The sequence below is a fragment of the Argopecten irradians genome, chromosome 1 (genome assembly GCF_041381155.1).
Source record: "Argopecten irradians isolate NY chromosome 1, Ai_NY, whole genome shotgun sequence".
NCBI lineage: Eukaryota > Metazoa > Mollusca > Bivalvia > Pectinida > Pectinidae > Argopecten > Argopecten irradians.
Window position 1 is genome coordinate 2586317 of NC_091134.1, and position 13915 is coordinate 2600231.

The following is a 13915-nucleotide window of genomic DNA, read 5'->3' on the forward strand; positions in this document are numbered from 1 at the left end:
TGACCTTGATGTACTTACATCAGTGGTAGGGAAGTTTAGTATAATGACCTTGACATTACATATGATGTACTTACATCTGTGGTAGGGAAGTTAGTATAATGACCTTGACATTACTGATGATGTACTTACATCTGGTAGGGAAGTTAGTATAATGACCTTGACATTACATATGATGTACTTACATCTGTAGTAGGGAAGTTAGTATAATGACCTTGACATTACTGATGATGTACTTACATCTGTGGTAGGGAAGCTAGTATAGTGACCTTGACATTACTGATGATGTACATTACATCTGTGGTAGGGAAGTTAGTATAATGACCTTGACATTACTGATGATGTACTTACATCTGTGGTAGGGAAGTTAGTATAAGTGACCTTGACATTGTATTACATATGATGTACTTACATCTGTGGTAGGGAAGTTAGTATAATGACCTTGACATTACTGATGATGTACTTACATCTGTGGTAGGGAAGTTAGTATAATGACCTTGACATTACTGATGATGTACCTACATCTGTGGTAGGGAAGTTAGTATAATGACCTTGACATTACTGATTACATAAGTGGTAGGGAAGTTAGTATAGTGACCTTGACATTACATATGATGTACTTACATCTGTAGTAGGGAAGCTAGGAGGCTGTTTATCTGATATGTCAATCTCTTTATCCTTCTTTTTCTTCTTCTTACCCGGTCCCTTCTTGTCTCCATTACCAAACATCATGGCTCTGTACCAAGGACAAACACATGAATCATATGTCCAAAACAAAAGGGGAAACAGAAATACAGTACTGTGCTCAAATCTCAAATAGTTCTAAAAAATACAGTACTGTGCTCAAATAGAAATACAGTACTGTGCTCAATAGAAATCAGTACTGTGCTCAAATAGATAATACAGTACTGTGCTCAAAAGAAATACAGTACTGTGCTCAAATAGAAATACAGTACTGTGCTCAAATAGAAATACAGTACTGTGCTCAAATAGAAATACAGTACTGTGCTCAAATCATCCAGTCACATTATAGTTTTCAATTTACTTTTGCACAATTTTGTTTTATACCAGATTTTTTTGAATCAAAGATCACATGAATTAGAGATATTGTCCCAACCAGGAGTAGAGATTTGAAGTTGTCCCAACCAGAAGTAGAAACCTGACGTTGTTGATATTACTACCTTGATCCATATCCTATCTAAGTTATATGGTATCTGTATCGCAGTATCTACTACTGTGTGATCCGGTTTTTCCACATTGTCCTGTTTTGTCCAATTTTGTTTGTAATGTGTGTTGTCTTTGTTTAATATGAAATTTTATTTGTTCTTATTGTGTCTTGACAAAGGGGCAGATTGCCTTGAAAATTCCACAATTTATTTCCATGCTATTAGAATTATTCTTTGCCCTATACTTAAATATCATAGCTATATTTGCAGTATTCTATTACAGAAATTCTTATTTACCATAAACTGCAGACAAAAGCTGGCAAAACCTTGACTCTTTTACTGATTGGACAATTGAGTTAATTCTTTTTCACATAAATTGTCATACCCTCAAAACTTTGGTAGATAAATCAAAGTTCAGTTTGTTTTAATTACATACCTAAATAAGAGAATGAAACGAGTCAAACTCTTGATAGATACAACAGATATCATTATGACATGTGTTGTTTCAATACCTACCGGAGAATGTCGTAATCATCAATGTATTTGCGGAGGTTAGCGACCCCACTGTCTTCACTCTCCCACGTAGCCTGGTCATACGGCAGGTCACACCACTTCACCAGATACCAGGTAGCATCCTTGGATACCCTTAAAACACAATATACAAAATAACTTAATACACACTACATTCTATTCTTCAGTAATGTCAACATGTTAGTAACCACGAAGAACATCTAGTAAGATAAAAGTTAAGACAGATGCTCGAGGAAATCTACAACAATGTCCACTAATGACAATTTACATTTTATTAAATTAGTATATTTGATTATATTCCGCATTTGCATATTACAGAGTTATCTGCACTTGCGAGCGTAACGTCATATGTTTCGGAGAAAACGATGTGAATTGCGCTCACAAAACAATGACGTAACAATCGATACCTACCCGCAAGGGAGCTAACTCTGTAATATGCAAAGACGGAATATACAGCCCTACTTACTTGTGGTTGATGATCCTGTGCACCTCTAGCCATTCAGGACGAACACCGTATTTATAGAACCGTTCTTCCAGATTTTCACCACCACCCTCGATGGCTTTCTTTCCTTTAATCTTGTGATAATCCTTCATACCGTAACTACTGCCATCTTCTAATGGCGGCGGCTCGTCCATGTCGTTCTTACGGATGTAGTGACGGTACATAGCAGGATGATATACATCCACCTGTTTAAACAACCAATCATCAAATTAATATGAATAAATCACTGAAAAAGATAACAATGAAAACATAAATCAGCTCAATCGGTATTAAGAAGATTTCACTAAAACTGACTTTAACAGTAACTGAAGATTGATAACTAATATGACAATGTGTTACACATGTAAAAAAAATTTCTTTCACCTTGAAAACAAATTATAAGAAAAAGGCTGTTTGTAAGTCTTGTACAGGCTAAAATGCTAGTCATTTAGAACCTGCTATATGAAGAAATATATCTTCTAAGATGACATTATATCTCAGCGTTATGTTTAATGTATTTATAAAGTGTTAATACACCTTACCCTGAGCTCACTGATCCAATCACAATGCCAGTAACTCAAATTACGGAACTTGACAAAGAATTCCCTTGTCGGTTTTAAATTGGCCTGTTACAAAAAGAAGAGATCACATTAATCACATTCATTTATTACTACAAAATTTATCACAGCTATGTAATTCTTTAAATTATAAAATGAATGAAGAACATTAAATTATTTGATTTTTAATAAACTCATGATCATTTGAGTACTCTTGAAAATTTTGGCAAAATGAATACACAATCTTGGGACAAATACTGTATAACTAATTACCTTTTTAGATGGAGGGTGGGCATGAGTATGGTCAAGCTCATCTAATTTATCTTCCTGTACTGGGGGCTCAGTCCATCGCCAGGTCAGGATCTTCTCAACATGTCCCCGTAGAGGCTCAGCCTGAAAGATAATCAAGAGAACAATAGTTAATAAGCAGTGAATCCAAGAACAAAATGAAATACTATGTATCCCTGTGACGACCAGGTCTACCTGTTACCATCCATCAGTAAAATTAGCCAACTTGACTCCAGATGAAGATTTAAAGTTAGATTAAGTATTACTTATAATTGCAATGTTTGAGAGTGTATGTTTCTTGTTTTGAATATCTTAGAAAAATCATTAGCCCCAAGCTAGTGAGGCTAAAATTCTCACTACCCCTGTGTAAAGCTAACTTTGAGTTAGGGTATTTAAAGACTTACAGAACATCTTGGACACAGCCAGTCACCATCAGGAATGTCTTTAACCTGTGGGTTGACACAGTGCATGTGGTAGGCTGAAGGACACTGGTCACAACAGAGGAGCTCACCTCCGTCCTTACATACACGACAGAACTCCATGTGTTCATCCTCCTCCTGCTCCTTAATTCCCTCGCCCTCCTGTAATAAACAATTCATTTATATAAACACAATATACCTCGCCCTCCTGTAATAAACAAAATCATATATATAAACCCAAACAAATAATACCCTCGCCCTCCTGTAATAAACAAATCATTTATATAAACCCAAACAAATAATACCCTCGCCCTCCTGTAATAAACAAATCATATATATAAACCCAAACTAATAATACCCTCACCCTCCTGTAATAAACAAAATCATATATATAAACCCAAACAAATAATACCCTCCCTCTGTAATAAACAAATCATTTATATAAACCCAAATAATGATAATCACCTCCTGTAACAACCAAATCATTTATAAAACCCAAATAATGATAAATCCTCCTGTAATAACAATCATTTATATAAACCCAAAATATACACCCTCCTTAATAACAAATATATATAAACCCAAATCAAATAATACCCTCCTGTAATAAACAAAACATTTATATAAACCAAAATAAATCATTTATATAAACCCAAACAAATCATTTAACTAAACCCAAACAAATGATAACTCACCCTCCTGTAAAAACAAAATCATTTATATAAACCCAAACAAATGATAACTCACCCTCATGTAACAACAAAATCATTTAACTAAACCCAAACAAATGATAACTCACCCTCCTGTAAAAACCAAATCATTTATATCAACCCAAACAAATGATAATACTCTCTAAAACAACCAAAATCATTTATATAAACCCAAACAAATGATTAATACTCTCTAAAACAACCAAAATCATTTAAATAAACCCAAACAAATGATAAACAAACACATCTAAACAAAAATCTTTATAAATAAAAACAATCACGACAGATGAAATAACAAAACCATGGATCATTTACAACTGAACTTCCACCAACTCTGACTCAGATAACTAGGAGAACTTGTATCATTCAAAGCAATTTGTTTCCAACCATTAGTTTCATATACATTTATAGTAAACCAGTTTTTCAGATAATACTTGTTATAATGCAATGTCTTTATCCTATGAATTTTGTTCAGGACATACTGTTCTGATTTTATAACTCATTAGTTGACACAGTAATAATATCCTGCTAATCTTACACAATGGGGGCAGCTCCATTTTCCCTCTGGTGCCTCCTCTAGCTCTGGATCCAGACAGACGAGATGGTAAGCTCGCGGACAGGTGTCACACAGAATGATCTCACCGCCCTGCTGACAGACTTCACAGTAGTCCTGATGGTCCGTCTGGAGTAATACATCAGAAAATTAATCAAAGTTTCACAACACCTATCCATATCATTGACAGTAAAACTGATAAATATCTCATCACTTCATTATGATTTTGAATCATAATGAATAAATCAAGATCTTCAATCTTAATGAACAGCTTTACACATATTACAATAAAGTCAACTTTTACATCACGTTGGCAATACTTGACAACGCTAAATTGTACCATTCTTAAGGAAAATGATTTCTCGATAATTTCACCAAGGTGTAGCATCGTAAAGAAGTCAGTGATTTTTCAGGGTATTATGGGAAAAAAGTTTTTGTAACAAATTGGGAATTTTTAATCGTGAAAAGAGCAGTTTTGGGGGAAAATTACCCATTACTGAACATTGTATAATAGGTGATTAGATATTGTAAAACTATAAACTATTTCATTTTATCAAAAGGTGATGACCATAACTACAGTTTCAGAGTAGTTTGTTATTAGATTAAACAACGAAGGGAGAGATTTCTGGGTTTTATTTGTTTTTCAGTGATTTGAGTTGGGAATTTTTCATTGTGTTTGGCATTGGGAATGTGTCGGGGGGGGGGGGTTTGGCATTGGGAATGGGTTCGGTAACGACCCCAATTATATAGGGAGAAAAAGTCACTGGAAGTCTATAGAAATATGTATATTTTTCTCAACTACAATTTTTAATCTAGAGTTTCCAGACCTCATAGCCTTCTGCATCTGGATCATTGGGAAACTTGTTGGTAGTCTTGGTCTTTTTCTTTCCTCCCCTGCCACGCCCCTTCTTTGTCTTAGTTTTGCGCTTTGGAGCCGGCTCTGCTTCCTTTGCAGCCTCCTGTAGCAGGGAAGCTTCCTCCAATTGTCGCTCAAATTCCTCGTCACTTGTGTTGAAGGCAGCGTCATCATCCTAGAATAGAAGGTAAATAAGCCATTGACTAAAAAAGACAGAGAGAATTATTTGGACTGGTGATGTGAACGTCAACGTTAATTAAAGTCAGGTTATATTATAAGGATCAATAACAGTTGCTCCAGCACACTTTAAACCTGTTCAATGAAAATCATGATCTATATTTACCTAAATCTTAAAGTTACACCCTAAAAGATCCTATCGCCATAGTCACAGAGAACAGTTCTGAATAATGTTACACTATTGAGAACAACAAACTAACCGAGGCATTTTTCTTAGTTTTCTTCTTCTTCTTGTTGATTTTTATCTTCAGGGGAGCTACAGTTTTCTTAGACTTTGACTTCTTTTTGGGTTTTTCTTCCAAAGGAGCTTCATCCTGTGGCTCAGTATCCTCGTCACCTGAAACAGTACAGAACATTTCTCAGAGCAATCCACAGTAAAACATTCTAAAGGCATTTCACAATATCGAAGTAATAACAACATATCATTAGATGTCCAGAGTAATTAATCAGATTAGAAAATATGAGAATCTTGCAATCTGATTTCAGTGTTTTTCCTGGGTATTTTGGGAAATTGCCACCTGGTGAAAATTGGGATTTTTTGTGCGATAAAAGTAGGCAATGAAAAATTTAACAGTGTTTATGGAAATTTTCGAAAAGGTAGAAATAGACAATTATGCTTTTCTAAGAATCAAGTATAAGAATGGATACTAAAATACGACGTTCAGACTTGGGATTTCCGTAATATCACAGGATTTTGAGAATTTTAATCATTTTGTGAAGTTTAATTGGATCTAATCCATGATGGACTCATATTAACTTTGAATAAGAAAGAAGAGAACATTTTCTCACCATTATCTTTCAGAGAATCGTCTATATTATCATCTCTGTCTGAATCATCTCTTTCCTCTCTCTCCTTCACCGGTTCTGCAGCCTTCTCCTTTGGTGGTGCACTCGTACTCCCAGTTGATTCTCGTGTTTTGTTTCGAGCTGCAACTAGCTGGGCAAACTCCCTCCACTTTGCCCCAATCAACGTGACCATCTTGGCCATTGGCACCTTTGGGTTGGCCTTCTGTATAAGTGGCTGAACATGTTGTTTGAACAACTTGTAGTTATTCAGTGTGGTGAAATCATCATCGTCGTATTCAATGTCAATGTTATTGATGCCAAGATCATCTGCTATGATATCTGAAGGACTCTTCTTTTCCTGTAAGTGTGAAGAGATCAATCAAATACCACAAATGTAAACAATGAAATCACAAACAATAAAATCACAGACAATGGTTGTAACTTTGATAGACAAATATAACATAATATAAATTAGGCTATTTGACTTGCTTCAAAACTTGTAGTATAATATTGCACAATGAGGAATGAAAAATACTTCTATTTCTTCTAGTGAATCAGCACATAAAAATTGAAAATGATAAATATCACTGAAGTTTATCTCAGTACCAGAATGTATTGCTCTGAATTTGTTTTCATGTATAATACTAATTCTTTACCAGAACCATAGTGCTTTAGGAACAGGCCAAACATTTATAACTTTTGTAATAATGCGCAACAAAATCTAAAATTGAGAAAATTACAAAATGTGAAATATCTATTAAATCATAATTGCAGCCTTTTTTTCTTCAGCTTTAACAATAAATGACTAAACACCATTTTGGCTGTCAGATGTTCATTCATAGCCAATATCTATACATAAAGCTCATTGTTGTTTGGTAGTAAATGTTACCTTAGGTGTAGAGGAAGCTGATCCCTTAGGCTTCTTCTGTTTTTTGGGTGGAGATATGTAGTCTTCACTGGCATCATCATCAAATCCCATCTATAATTAAATAAAGTTGTACCCATGTTACTGTAGTCACATCAAAATCTTCTACTTTTTTAAACATAAAATGAAACAATATTATTTCAAATTGTCTTGAGATGTTTGGGTTTTTTTTATCAAATATTCTGTGAATAAACTTTTTTGTTTAATTCAAACTTTGAAAACTGATTTAAGCTTGCTGTTGATGATAAGTTTAAGCTTGATGACGATGATAAATTTAAGCTTGATGATGATGATAAGTTTAATAAAGGAATTATTTATACTAAAACTGAAAATTGTGAGATAATGATTAAACATGACAATGATATTATGTTGATACTTCATCTGAAATGTTACGTCGCTCACCTCTTCATCGTCGTCATATTTCTTCTTCTTCTTTTTGCGTTTTTGTTTTTTCTCTGCAGGATCTTTAGATCGTCTCTTTTTACTTTTCTTCTCCGGCACCGGGCTATCTGGTAAATCATCATCTGCTCAAATCAATGTACAATCGTCAAAGCGTGGAAATAACACAGAGTAAAAGTCAACCCAACATTGGATCAAACAATATTCATATATCTACAACTTGTACATGTATATCTACACCATATATATCTGTAATTATAGTACAGATTTATCTAATCTTAACTTATAAACAAAATCAAATTTATTATATTTCTAGATATATTAAAGAAGCTGTTTATAAATTTAAATACCAGTATTCTGAAAACTTCAAACAATGTATGAGTCAATATTATTCACCAAACATTCATCTATATCAATATTGTAAAACTATTATATATATAAAATATTCTTCTTATAACTTGCTTTGAAGTATTCATGAAAAGCTATATTTAAAACTAGGGTTCAGCTTTGCAACTATGACAAACTAAATGCATATGTACTGTTATATAAATACATGGCTACAGACCTAGGGTTCACTGCTGGTTGGTGATAATATTGCTGAATATAAGCTTACAATTGGTATGCATTGATGACTTCGATTCATGCCTTAAAAGCAACTGTACATATAGTGACAGGGAAGCTAGGGGGATCAGAAAATACCTATACATTATACATGTCATTGGTGTATTACCTCCCTTTTATTTACGAAATACATTAAATTACATTCAGCACCTAATCAAGCAAGCTTTGTCCTATACTTGAATGCACTACATATCTGGGTCAAAATCTTGGATTCTTATGTCCAAAATATAAACTGCTCTTTTCCATAAAAATTTCATCTAGACATTTGTTGAATTGGACCCTTCCAAAAATAAGGTACTTAATTCGGTTTATTCCATTAATGCTAAAGGTTAACTATAACAAAGCTAGAAATAAATTCCTGATATTGCTGATTTCTTGAGGATAACATGATATTTCCAATAAGGTCATATGTATGTTACGTATACAGTATCATTCATATGAGTCATAATATGGATGCACATTATTGTAGGATTTGATAAAACCCAAACCAATGCAAGGTCAATGTTTATATGAAAGCTAATTATGATTTGCCTCCACTACAGCCCAGCGGGACATGCTATAATGTAGAGCAGGTTTATACAGCTGCAGACTGATGGACTATTGATCCGCGGTGTGACACACTTTTACGTCTAGTCCCCAGATCTACAGATTGCAGACTTGGCCTCTTTTATGTCTGCTGTAAAGCTGCAGTTGTTTTTAACAGAATCTGGAATTATTGATTTTTTCCCCTCAACTTATAGCCTAGAAGTAAGGCAGTTGTCAGGTTAGAACATATTATGATTACACCAAGACTCCCACTCTACAATGAGGAGCCATTGTTAAAATCTGATGAATAGTGTTCAAGTTCTCAATAAGATTTTATCATAATACATTACTAAATGAATGTGGATCTGCAACACCAATTTATAAGATACCGATGCAACTTGACATTCGCGGATCGGCTGTAATAGAAGCATTTTTTCCCCATCATGTCTACATTATCAAATCTATCTTTATTTCCCCATCATGTCTACATTATCAAATCTATCTATCACAAAATCAGCAGCAGCATGTTATGTATAGTACCTTACTCAAACCTCTCAGTGTTAAATACTGCATCACATGTGTACAAACTGCTTTATAGTACTGGATCTCAAAATGTATTGATTAAGAGGCTTTGAATCGTTCATAACTTTATCAAAATGGCCATATCCTTCATTCTATTTGTAAGCAGTAGTTCACATTTAAGTTAAATTGCTTATCACAAACATTTCATTTCCAGTTTTTAATGATCATTGAGAAACTTGAGAAAGCACCATATGGTTTCATAGTAAAAAACTTAGTTTTAAAATAGTAGAAGCATTAATAAACAACATCATTCTAAAATGATTCCAAAAATCCAAACATGCATACTAAAAGCCAATCATTAGCTCGTAAACTAATGAATTTCATGAAGTAAAATAATGATGTAAATGAAAGCACATGTACAGCTCACAGCACAATGAACCAGAGCTAGCAGTATGTATATACAGCACCACCAACATCTAAAATATGTAAACCTTATATGGCGGTATACATGTATAAAATTAATTCTATCAAATGTCTAGGATATATGTATGGCAAAGAAAATCATAAAACAGAGAGTGAAACTAAAAAGAAAATTTAATACAGAAAAAAGCACTACTAAATAACTATCAAATAACTATCATTTATATAACTACATATAAAAAGAATATAAAATAAACATTGGAACAAGATGGCATTATGACGTGTCTATCCATTGTTTAATAAATTTGAATAAAATATTCAGTAGATTTTAATTTATTCCTACACCACAGGAGATCTGTAGTGGTTCTGGATCATCATTATTACGTCACTGCCATTTAAATTTATTCAAAAATGAGACTACAATGGCCTTGGAGACTTGATATATAGCTAGTACTTCAGTAGTAGTCGGTCTAGAATCTATATATCTCTACCAAATAACGGCGATTGGCCATTAAGTTATACGCGTAGCTTTTATGGGCTGCACATTATATGTAGAGTTGCAGCAGCATGATCATCATTAAATAGTTATCTAAAATTGATTTGATGGTCATAAGATCAGTTAAGGTTCATCTGTAAATAGCTAGTAGTTTATATAAATTATTCTCACCGATCATCAAGATACATCAGTATAGCTCAAAACTAAGATTATAGGGTGTAAAATATCTTGACACTGACAGCCCTACACCCCAACATGCTTCTGTCCCAGTATCAAATATAATAGGATCACCATCGAATATATTTGACACTCTGACCTAATGACCTTCAGTAAGTAAATATACACAATCCCTTTTTACCCATCAAAATAATAAAGTATTAAATTTGTTTTATTCACCTATATTCCATCTTGACATGCAAATTAGTTTGATAATTTTCAGACTGCCAAATAATTTGAAAACAATCGGAATCCCGATAAAATGTGAACTTGTTGCTTAAAAATAAAGATAACAAAATCCTTTAAATTTTGCACAATGATTTAAAATGCTATAGCAACATAAATGTACAGCATCTAAGGATGCAAAATTATCCATTGTTTTAACATTTTTGTGCATATATATAGGAAATCAACAATTTTCAACTTAGTTCAATTGGAGTCATGATCATCTGGTAAAAGCCTTCTGAGATATGGCATACTAGCCAATTACAATTTTGTAACAAAACATAGAATGCCAATCATGTCATGTCCCCACTTCCTCATGCCTGAGGATGAACAGGTTGCGTTCCTACCAATAGCCATGATAAAGAAATGGGTAACATGGGTTTTATCATGGGGCATGGAAATTTATCAAAAGTATTTCACGTAAATCAAACTTTCTAATAATTTCTTTAATAAAGGAAGATAAAATCTTTCATATCGCCACATTACAACATAAAGTAAATGATTTTAAAACTAAATAATAAATGGCCGTCAACCAAGGTGAAATGCAAATAACACTGCAGCATGCATCATACGGAGGCGTTCATTCCTGGGCACTATCGACTACTTACAGGAATGACCCATTCTAGACTCCGCCCCCTCCTGTTCAGGTGGCGAGTATGGTGACGGAGATGCATTTTGTGGCGTTGAATAACGCTCATCTGCAGAAAAATGTGCAGCTCACTTATTTTCTATTGTACTTGTGGAATATTTCAAATCAGAAGTGTCGGTAAAATGAAGTCCTGTCCCTGCTGGAGTTGTACTGTTTCAATGCATTTTTTTTTTTTTTTTTTCTTTGGCGTCTTATCATTATAAACAAATTCTAATGCAAAACAGGAAATAATCTTATATTTATAAGCAGACTTGTCATTTCAGAAGCTAGCTTATTTTTGGAATAAAGTTCAAAAAGATTCAGCTATAATACATTTTTCTTTGTATATTAAAAATAAAAACTTGGAAAAGGGCCTATAGTTATATATGACTTTCTATAATGTACATTGTATATAAAAAAAATATCTAAGAATCAAGAGATTGTGCAACTCCAACAGGCTACACACAGGATAAATGTACATTACATGGAATTCCTTGATCATGAACTAGACTAAAAACATTATGGATGACAAGCAGAAATAAATATATTAATTTTCTTTATTTTTAATAATTAAATACTTTCTTTATCTAAGAATCATGTCAATCGGATTACTGTAATCAAATATACATTGATAGAAAGTAATGTTTTGAACCAATGGTTAATCAAAATATATTTTATCAAAGTAAAAACATTAAAGATGCTCCACCGCTGACAGAGCATAAACAATACCTATCATTTGAACAATAAATGGTGTTTAATCATGTATGTATATGTCTAATTAACACAAAAAATAACACGAAATAATTTATTTTGCTTTCGATGCATGCACTATCAGTACATCATTCCATACAGTACATCATTCCATACAGGACATGGTGCCAAGGAATTTTTAATATTTTCTATTTGAAATAAATTAGAAGGTCAAGCTTTTCAATGGTAGTAATGGTGTAAATTAAGTAACTTTTGTCACTGGAGAAAAATGAAAAATACTAAATTGTCTGCTCCTGCTTTTGATAGTGGAAAAATACTGTGTCTCAGCGGTGGGGCATCTTCAAATATTAAAGAAAGTAAATTTTACATTGTTCATGCATTGAACAATGGTTTAATTTTCAATGGATTGATTTTGATGATATTTTTTCTTCAATATTATCATAAAAATATTTTCCATGCAATAAATATCAACAGTGTGTTAGGTGATAAACGTATTTTAAAGACAAATCTCAACTGTCATCTTTATTTTAAAACGAAATTAGTCGGATCTTGTAGGACTATGTTGTTAATTGACTGAATCAGCTGATAAGCTTCAGAAAACACTTGTCTTCCGGGCATGCGCATACCGCTACTAGTCGGTATGATATTTATCCCGATATTTATCCCATCGATTTTGAAGTGAATTTTGATCAAAGGGAAATAAAAAAATTCAAGCATATTTTTCTTTGGCGTAAATGTTGTTTCTAAATAAACATTTACTGACTTCAAAACTGCTATAATAACCGGGAAAACCCCCTACTAAACGTAAATACACAGGGTTTTCGTATCCTGTATGCAAATGAACAAAGACGTAGGCAAAGGGAATTCCGCTCGACTCGTGGTTTAAAAACATCTCCAGAATACGATACAAACTGTGTTGTGTCGACATAAAGTTATGATTTATCGCTAATTAGATGTTCAATGAACATTGATTTGTGCAGGACGAAGGGAACTTTAATGATTCAACTGTCAAACAAGGAGGAAATCGAAAGCTCCCATCAACCTAATTAGGAAATTAAACAAAGCGATACCTTCGCCGGTCTCCTCTCCGACATCCATACTTTCGTCGTTTTCGTCATTTTTTGCCGCTGAAGCCATGATAGTTGGTGTCAGTGATGATTAAGAAAACTCCTTTGAACTAGCCAGATCAATTTCTGTTCGTATTTATAGTTGATTTACACAACATCAAGCATCGGGGCACACATGGGTTTAGCCGCCCTATCCCTTGCCCCTGCGTCGCTTGAGCGATGGTGCTTGGGTTGATCATGCGCAGTGTGACGTCACTGATTGGAAAATATATCCCATAATTTCTGATTTTTGGCTTATAACCTATCACGTGATTAAAAATATATTTTCGTTAATTTACATAAACTAAATGTATAACAACTACCCCTGCTCTGATCCTCTCTGAAGACACTTGTATTTTATTTCAGTACAACAGGTGCCCGTTATATGACATCAATTAAGTTGAATTAATTGTCTTCAAGAGCCCCGGCGACGACCGTTTTGCACATTTTCATCTTCTCTAAATCATCGATTTGTTCTACAGCATTAACTTATCATCTAATTACATAAGCTTTTAAAAATTTGTTTTACTTTTTAAAACC

The 13915-nt window shown here is 33.6% G+C and overlaps 1 protein-coding gene across 1 annotated transcript in view; it reads right to left on the reverse strand.

The window, feature by feature from the left end:
* LOC138315014 (chromodomain-helicase-DNA-binding protein 4-like) overlaps positions 1–13567 on the reverse strand; it is a 36036-nt gene extending 22469 nt beyond the window's left edge. The window contains 14 exon segments of the mRNA XM_069255729.1: positions 622–733; positions 1680–1808; positions 2161–2381; positions 2718–2801; positions 3006–3125; positions 3425–3601; positions 4688–4831; positions 5530–5733; positions 5996–6132; positions 6585–6939; positions 7471–7560; positions 7909–8030; positions 11539–11628; positions 13340–13567. Coding sequence (XP_069111830.1) covers positions 622–733; positions 1680–1808; positions 2161–2381; positions 2718–2801; positions 3006–3125; positions 3425–3601; positions 4688–4831; positions 5530–5733; positions 5996–6132; positions 6585–6939; positions 7471–7560; positions 7909–8030; positions 11539–11628; positions 13340–13406 — 2052 coding nt within the window. The 5' untranslated portion in view covers positions 13407–13567.
* Positions 13568–13915: the final 348 nt, after the last annotated feature.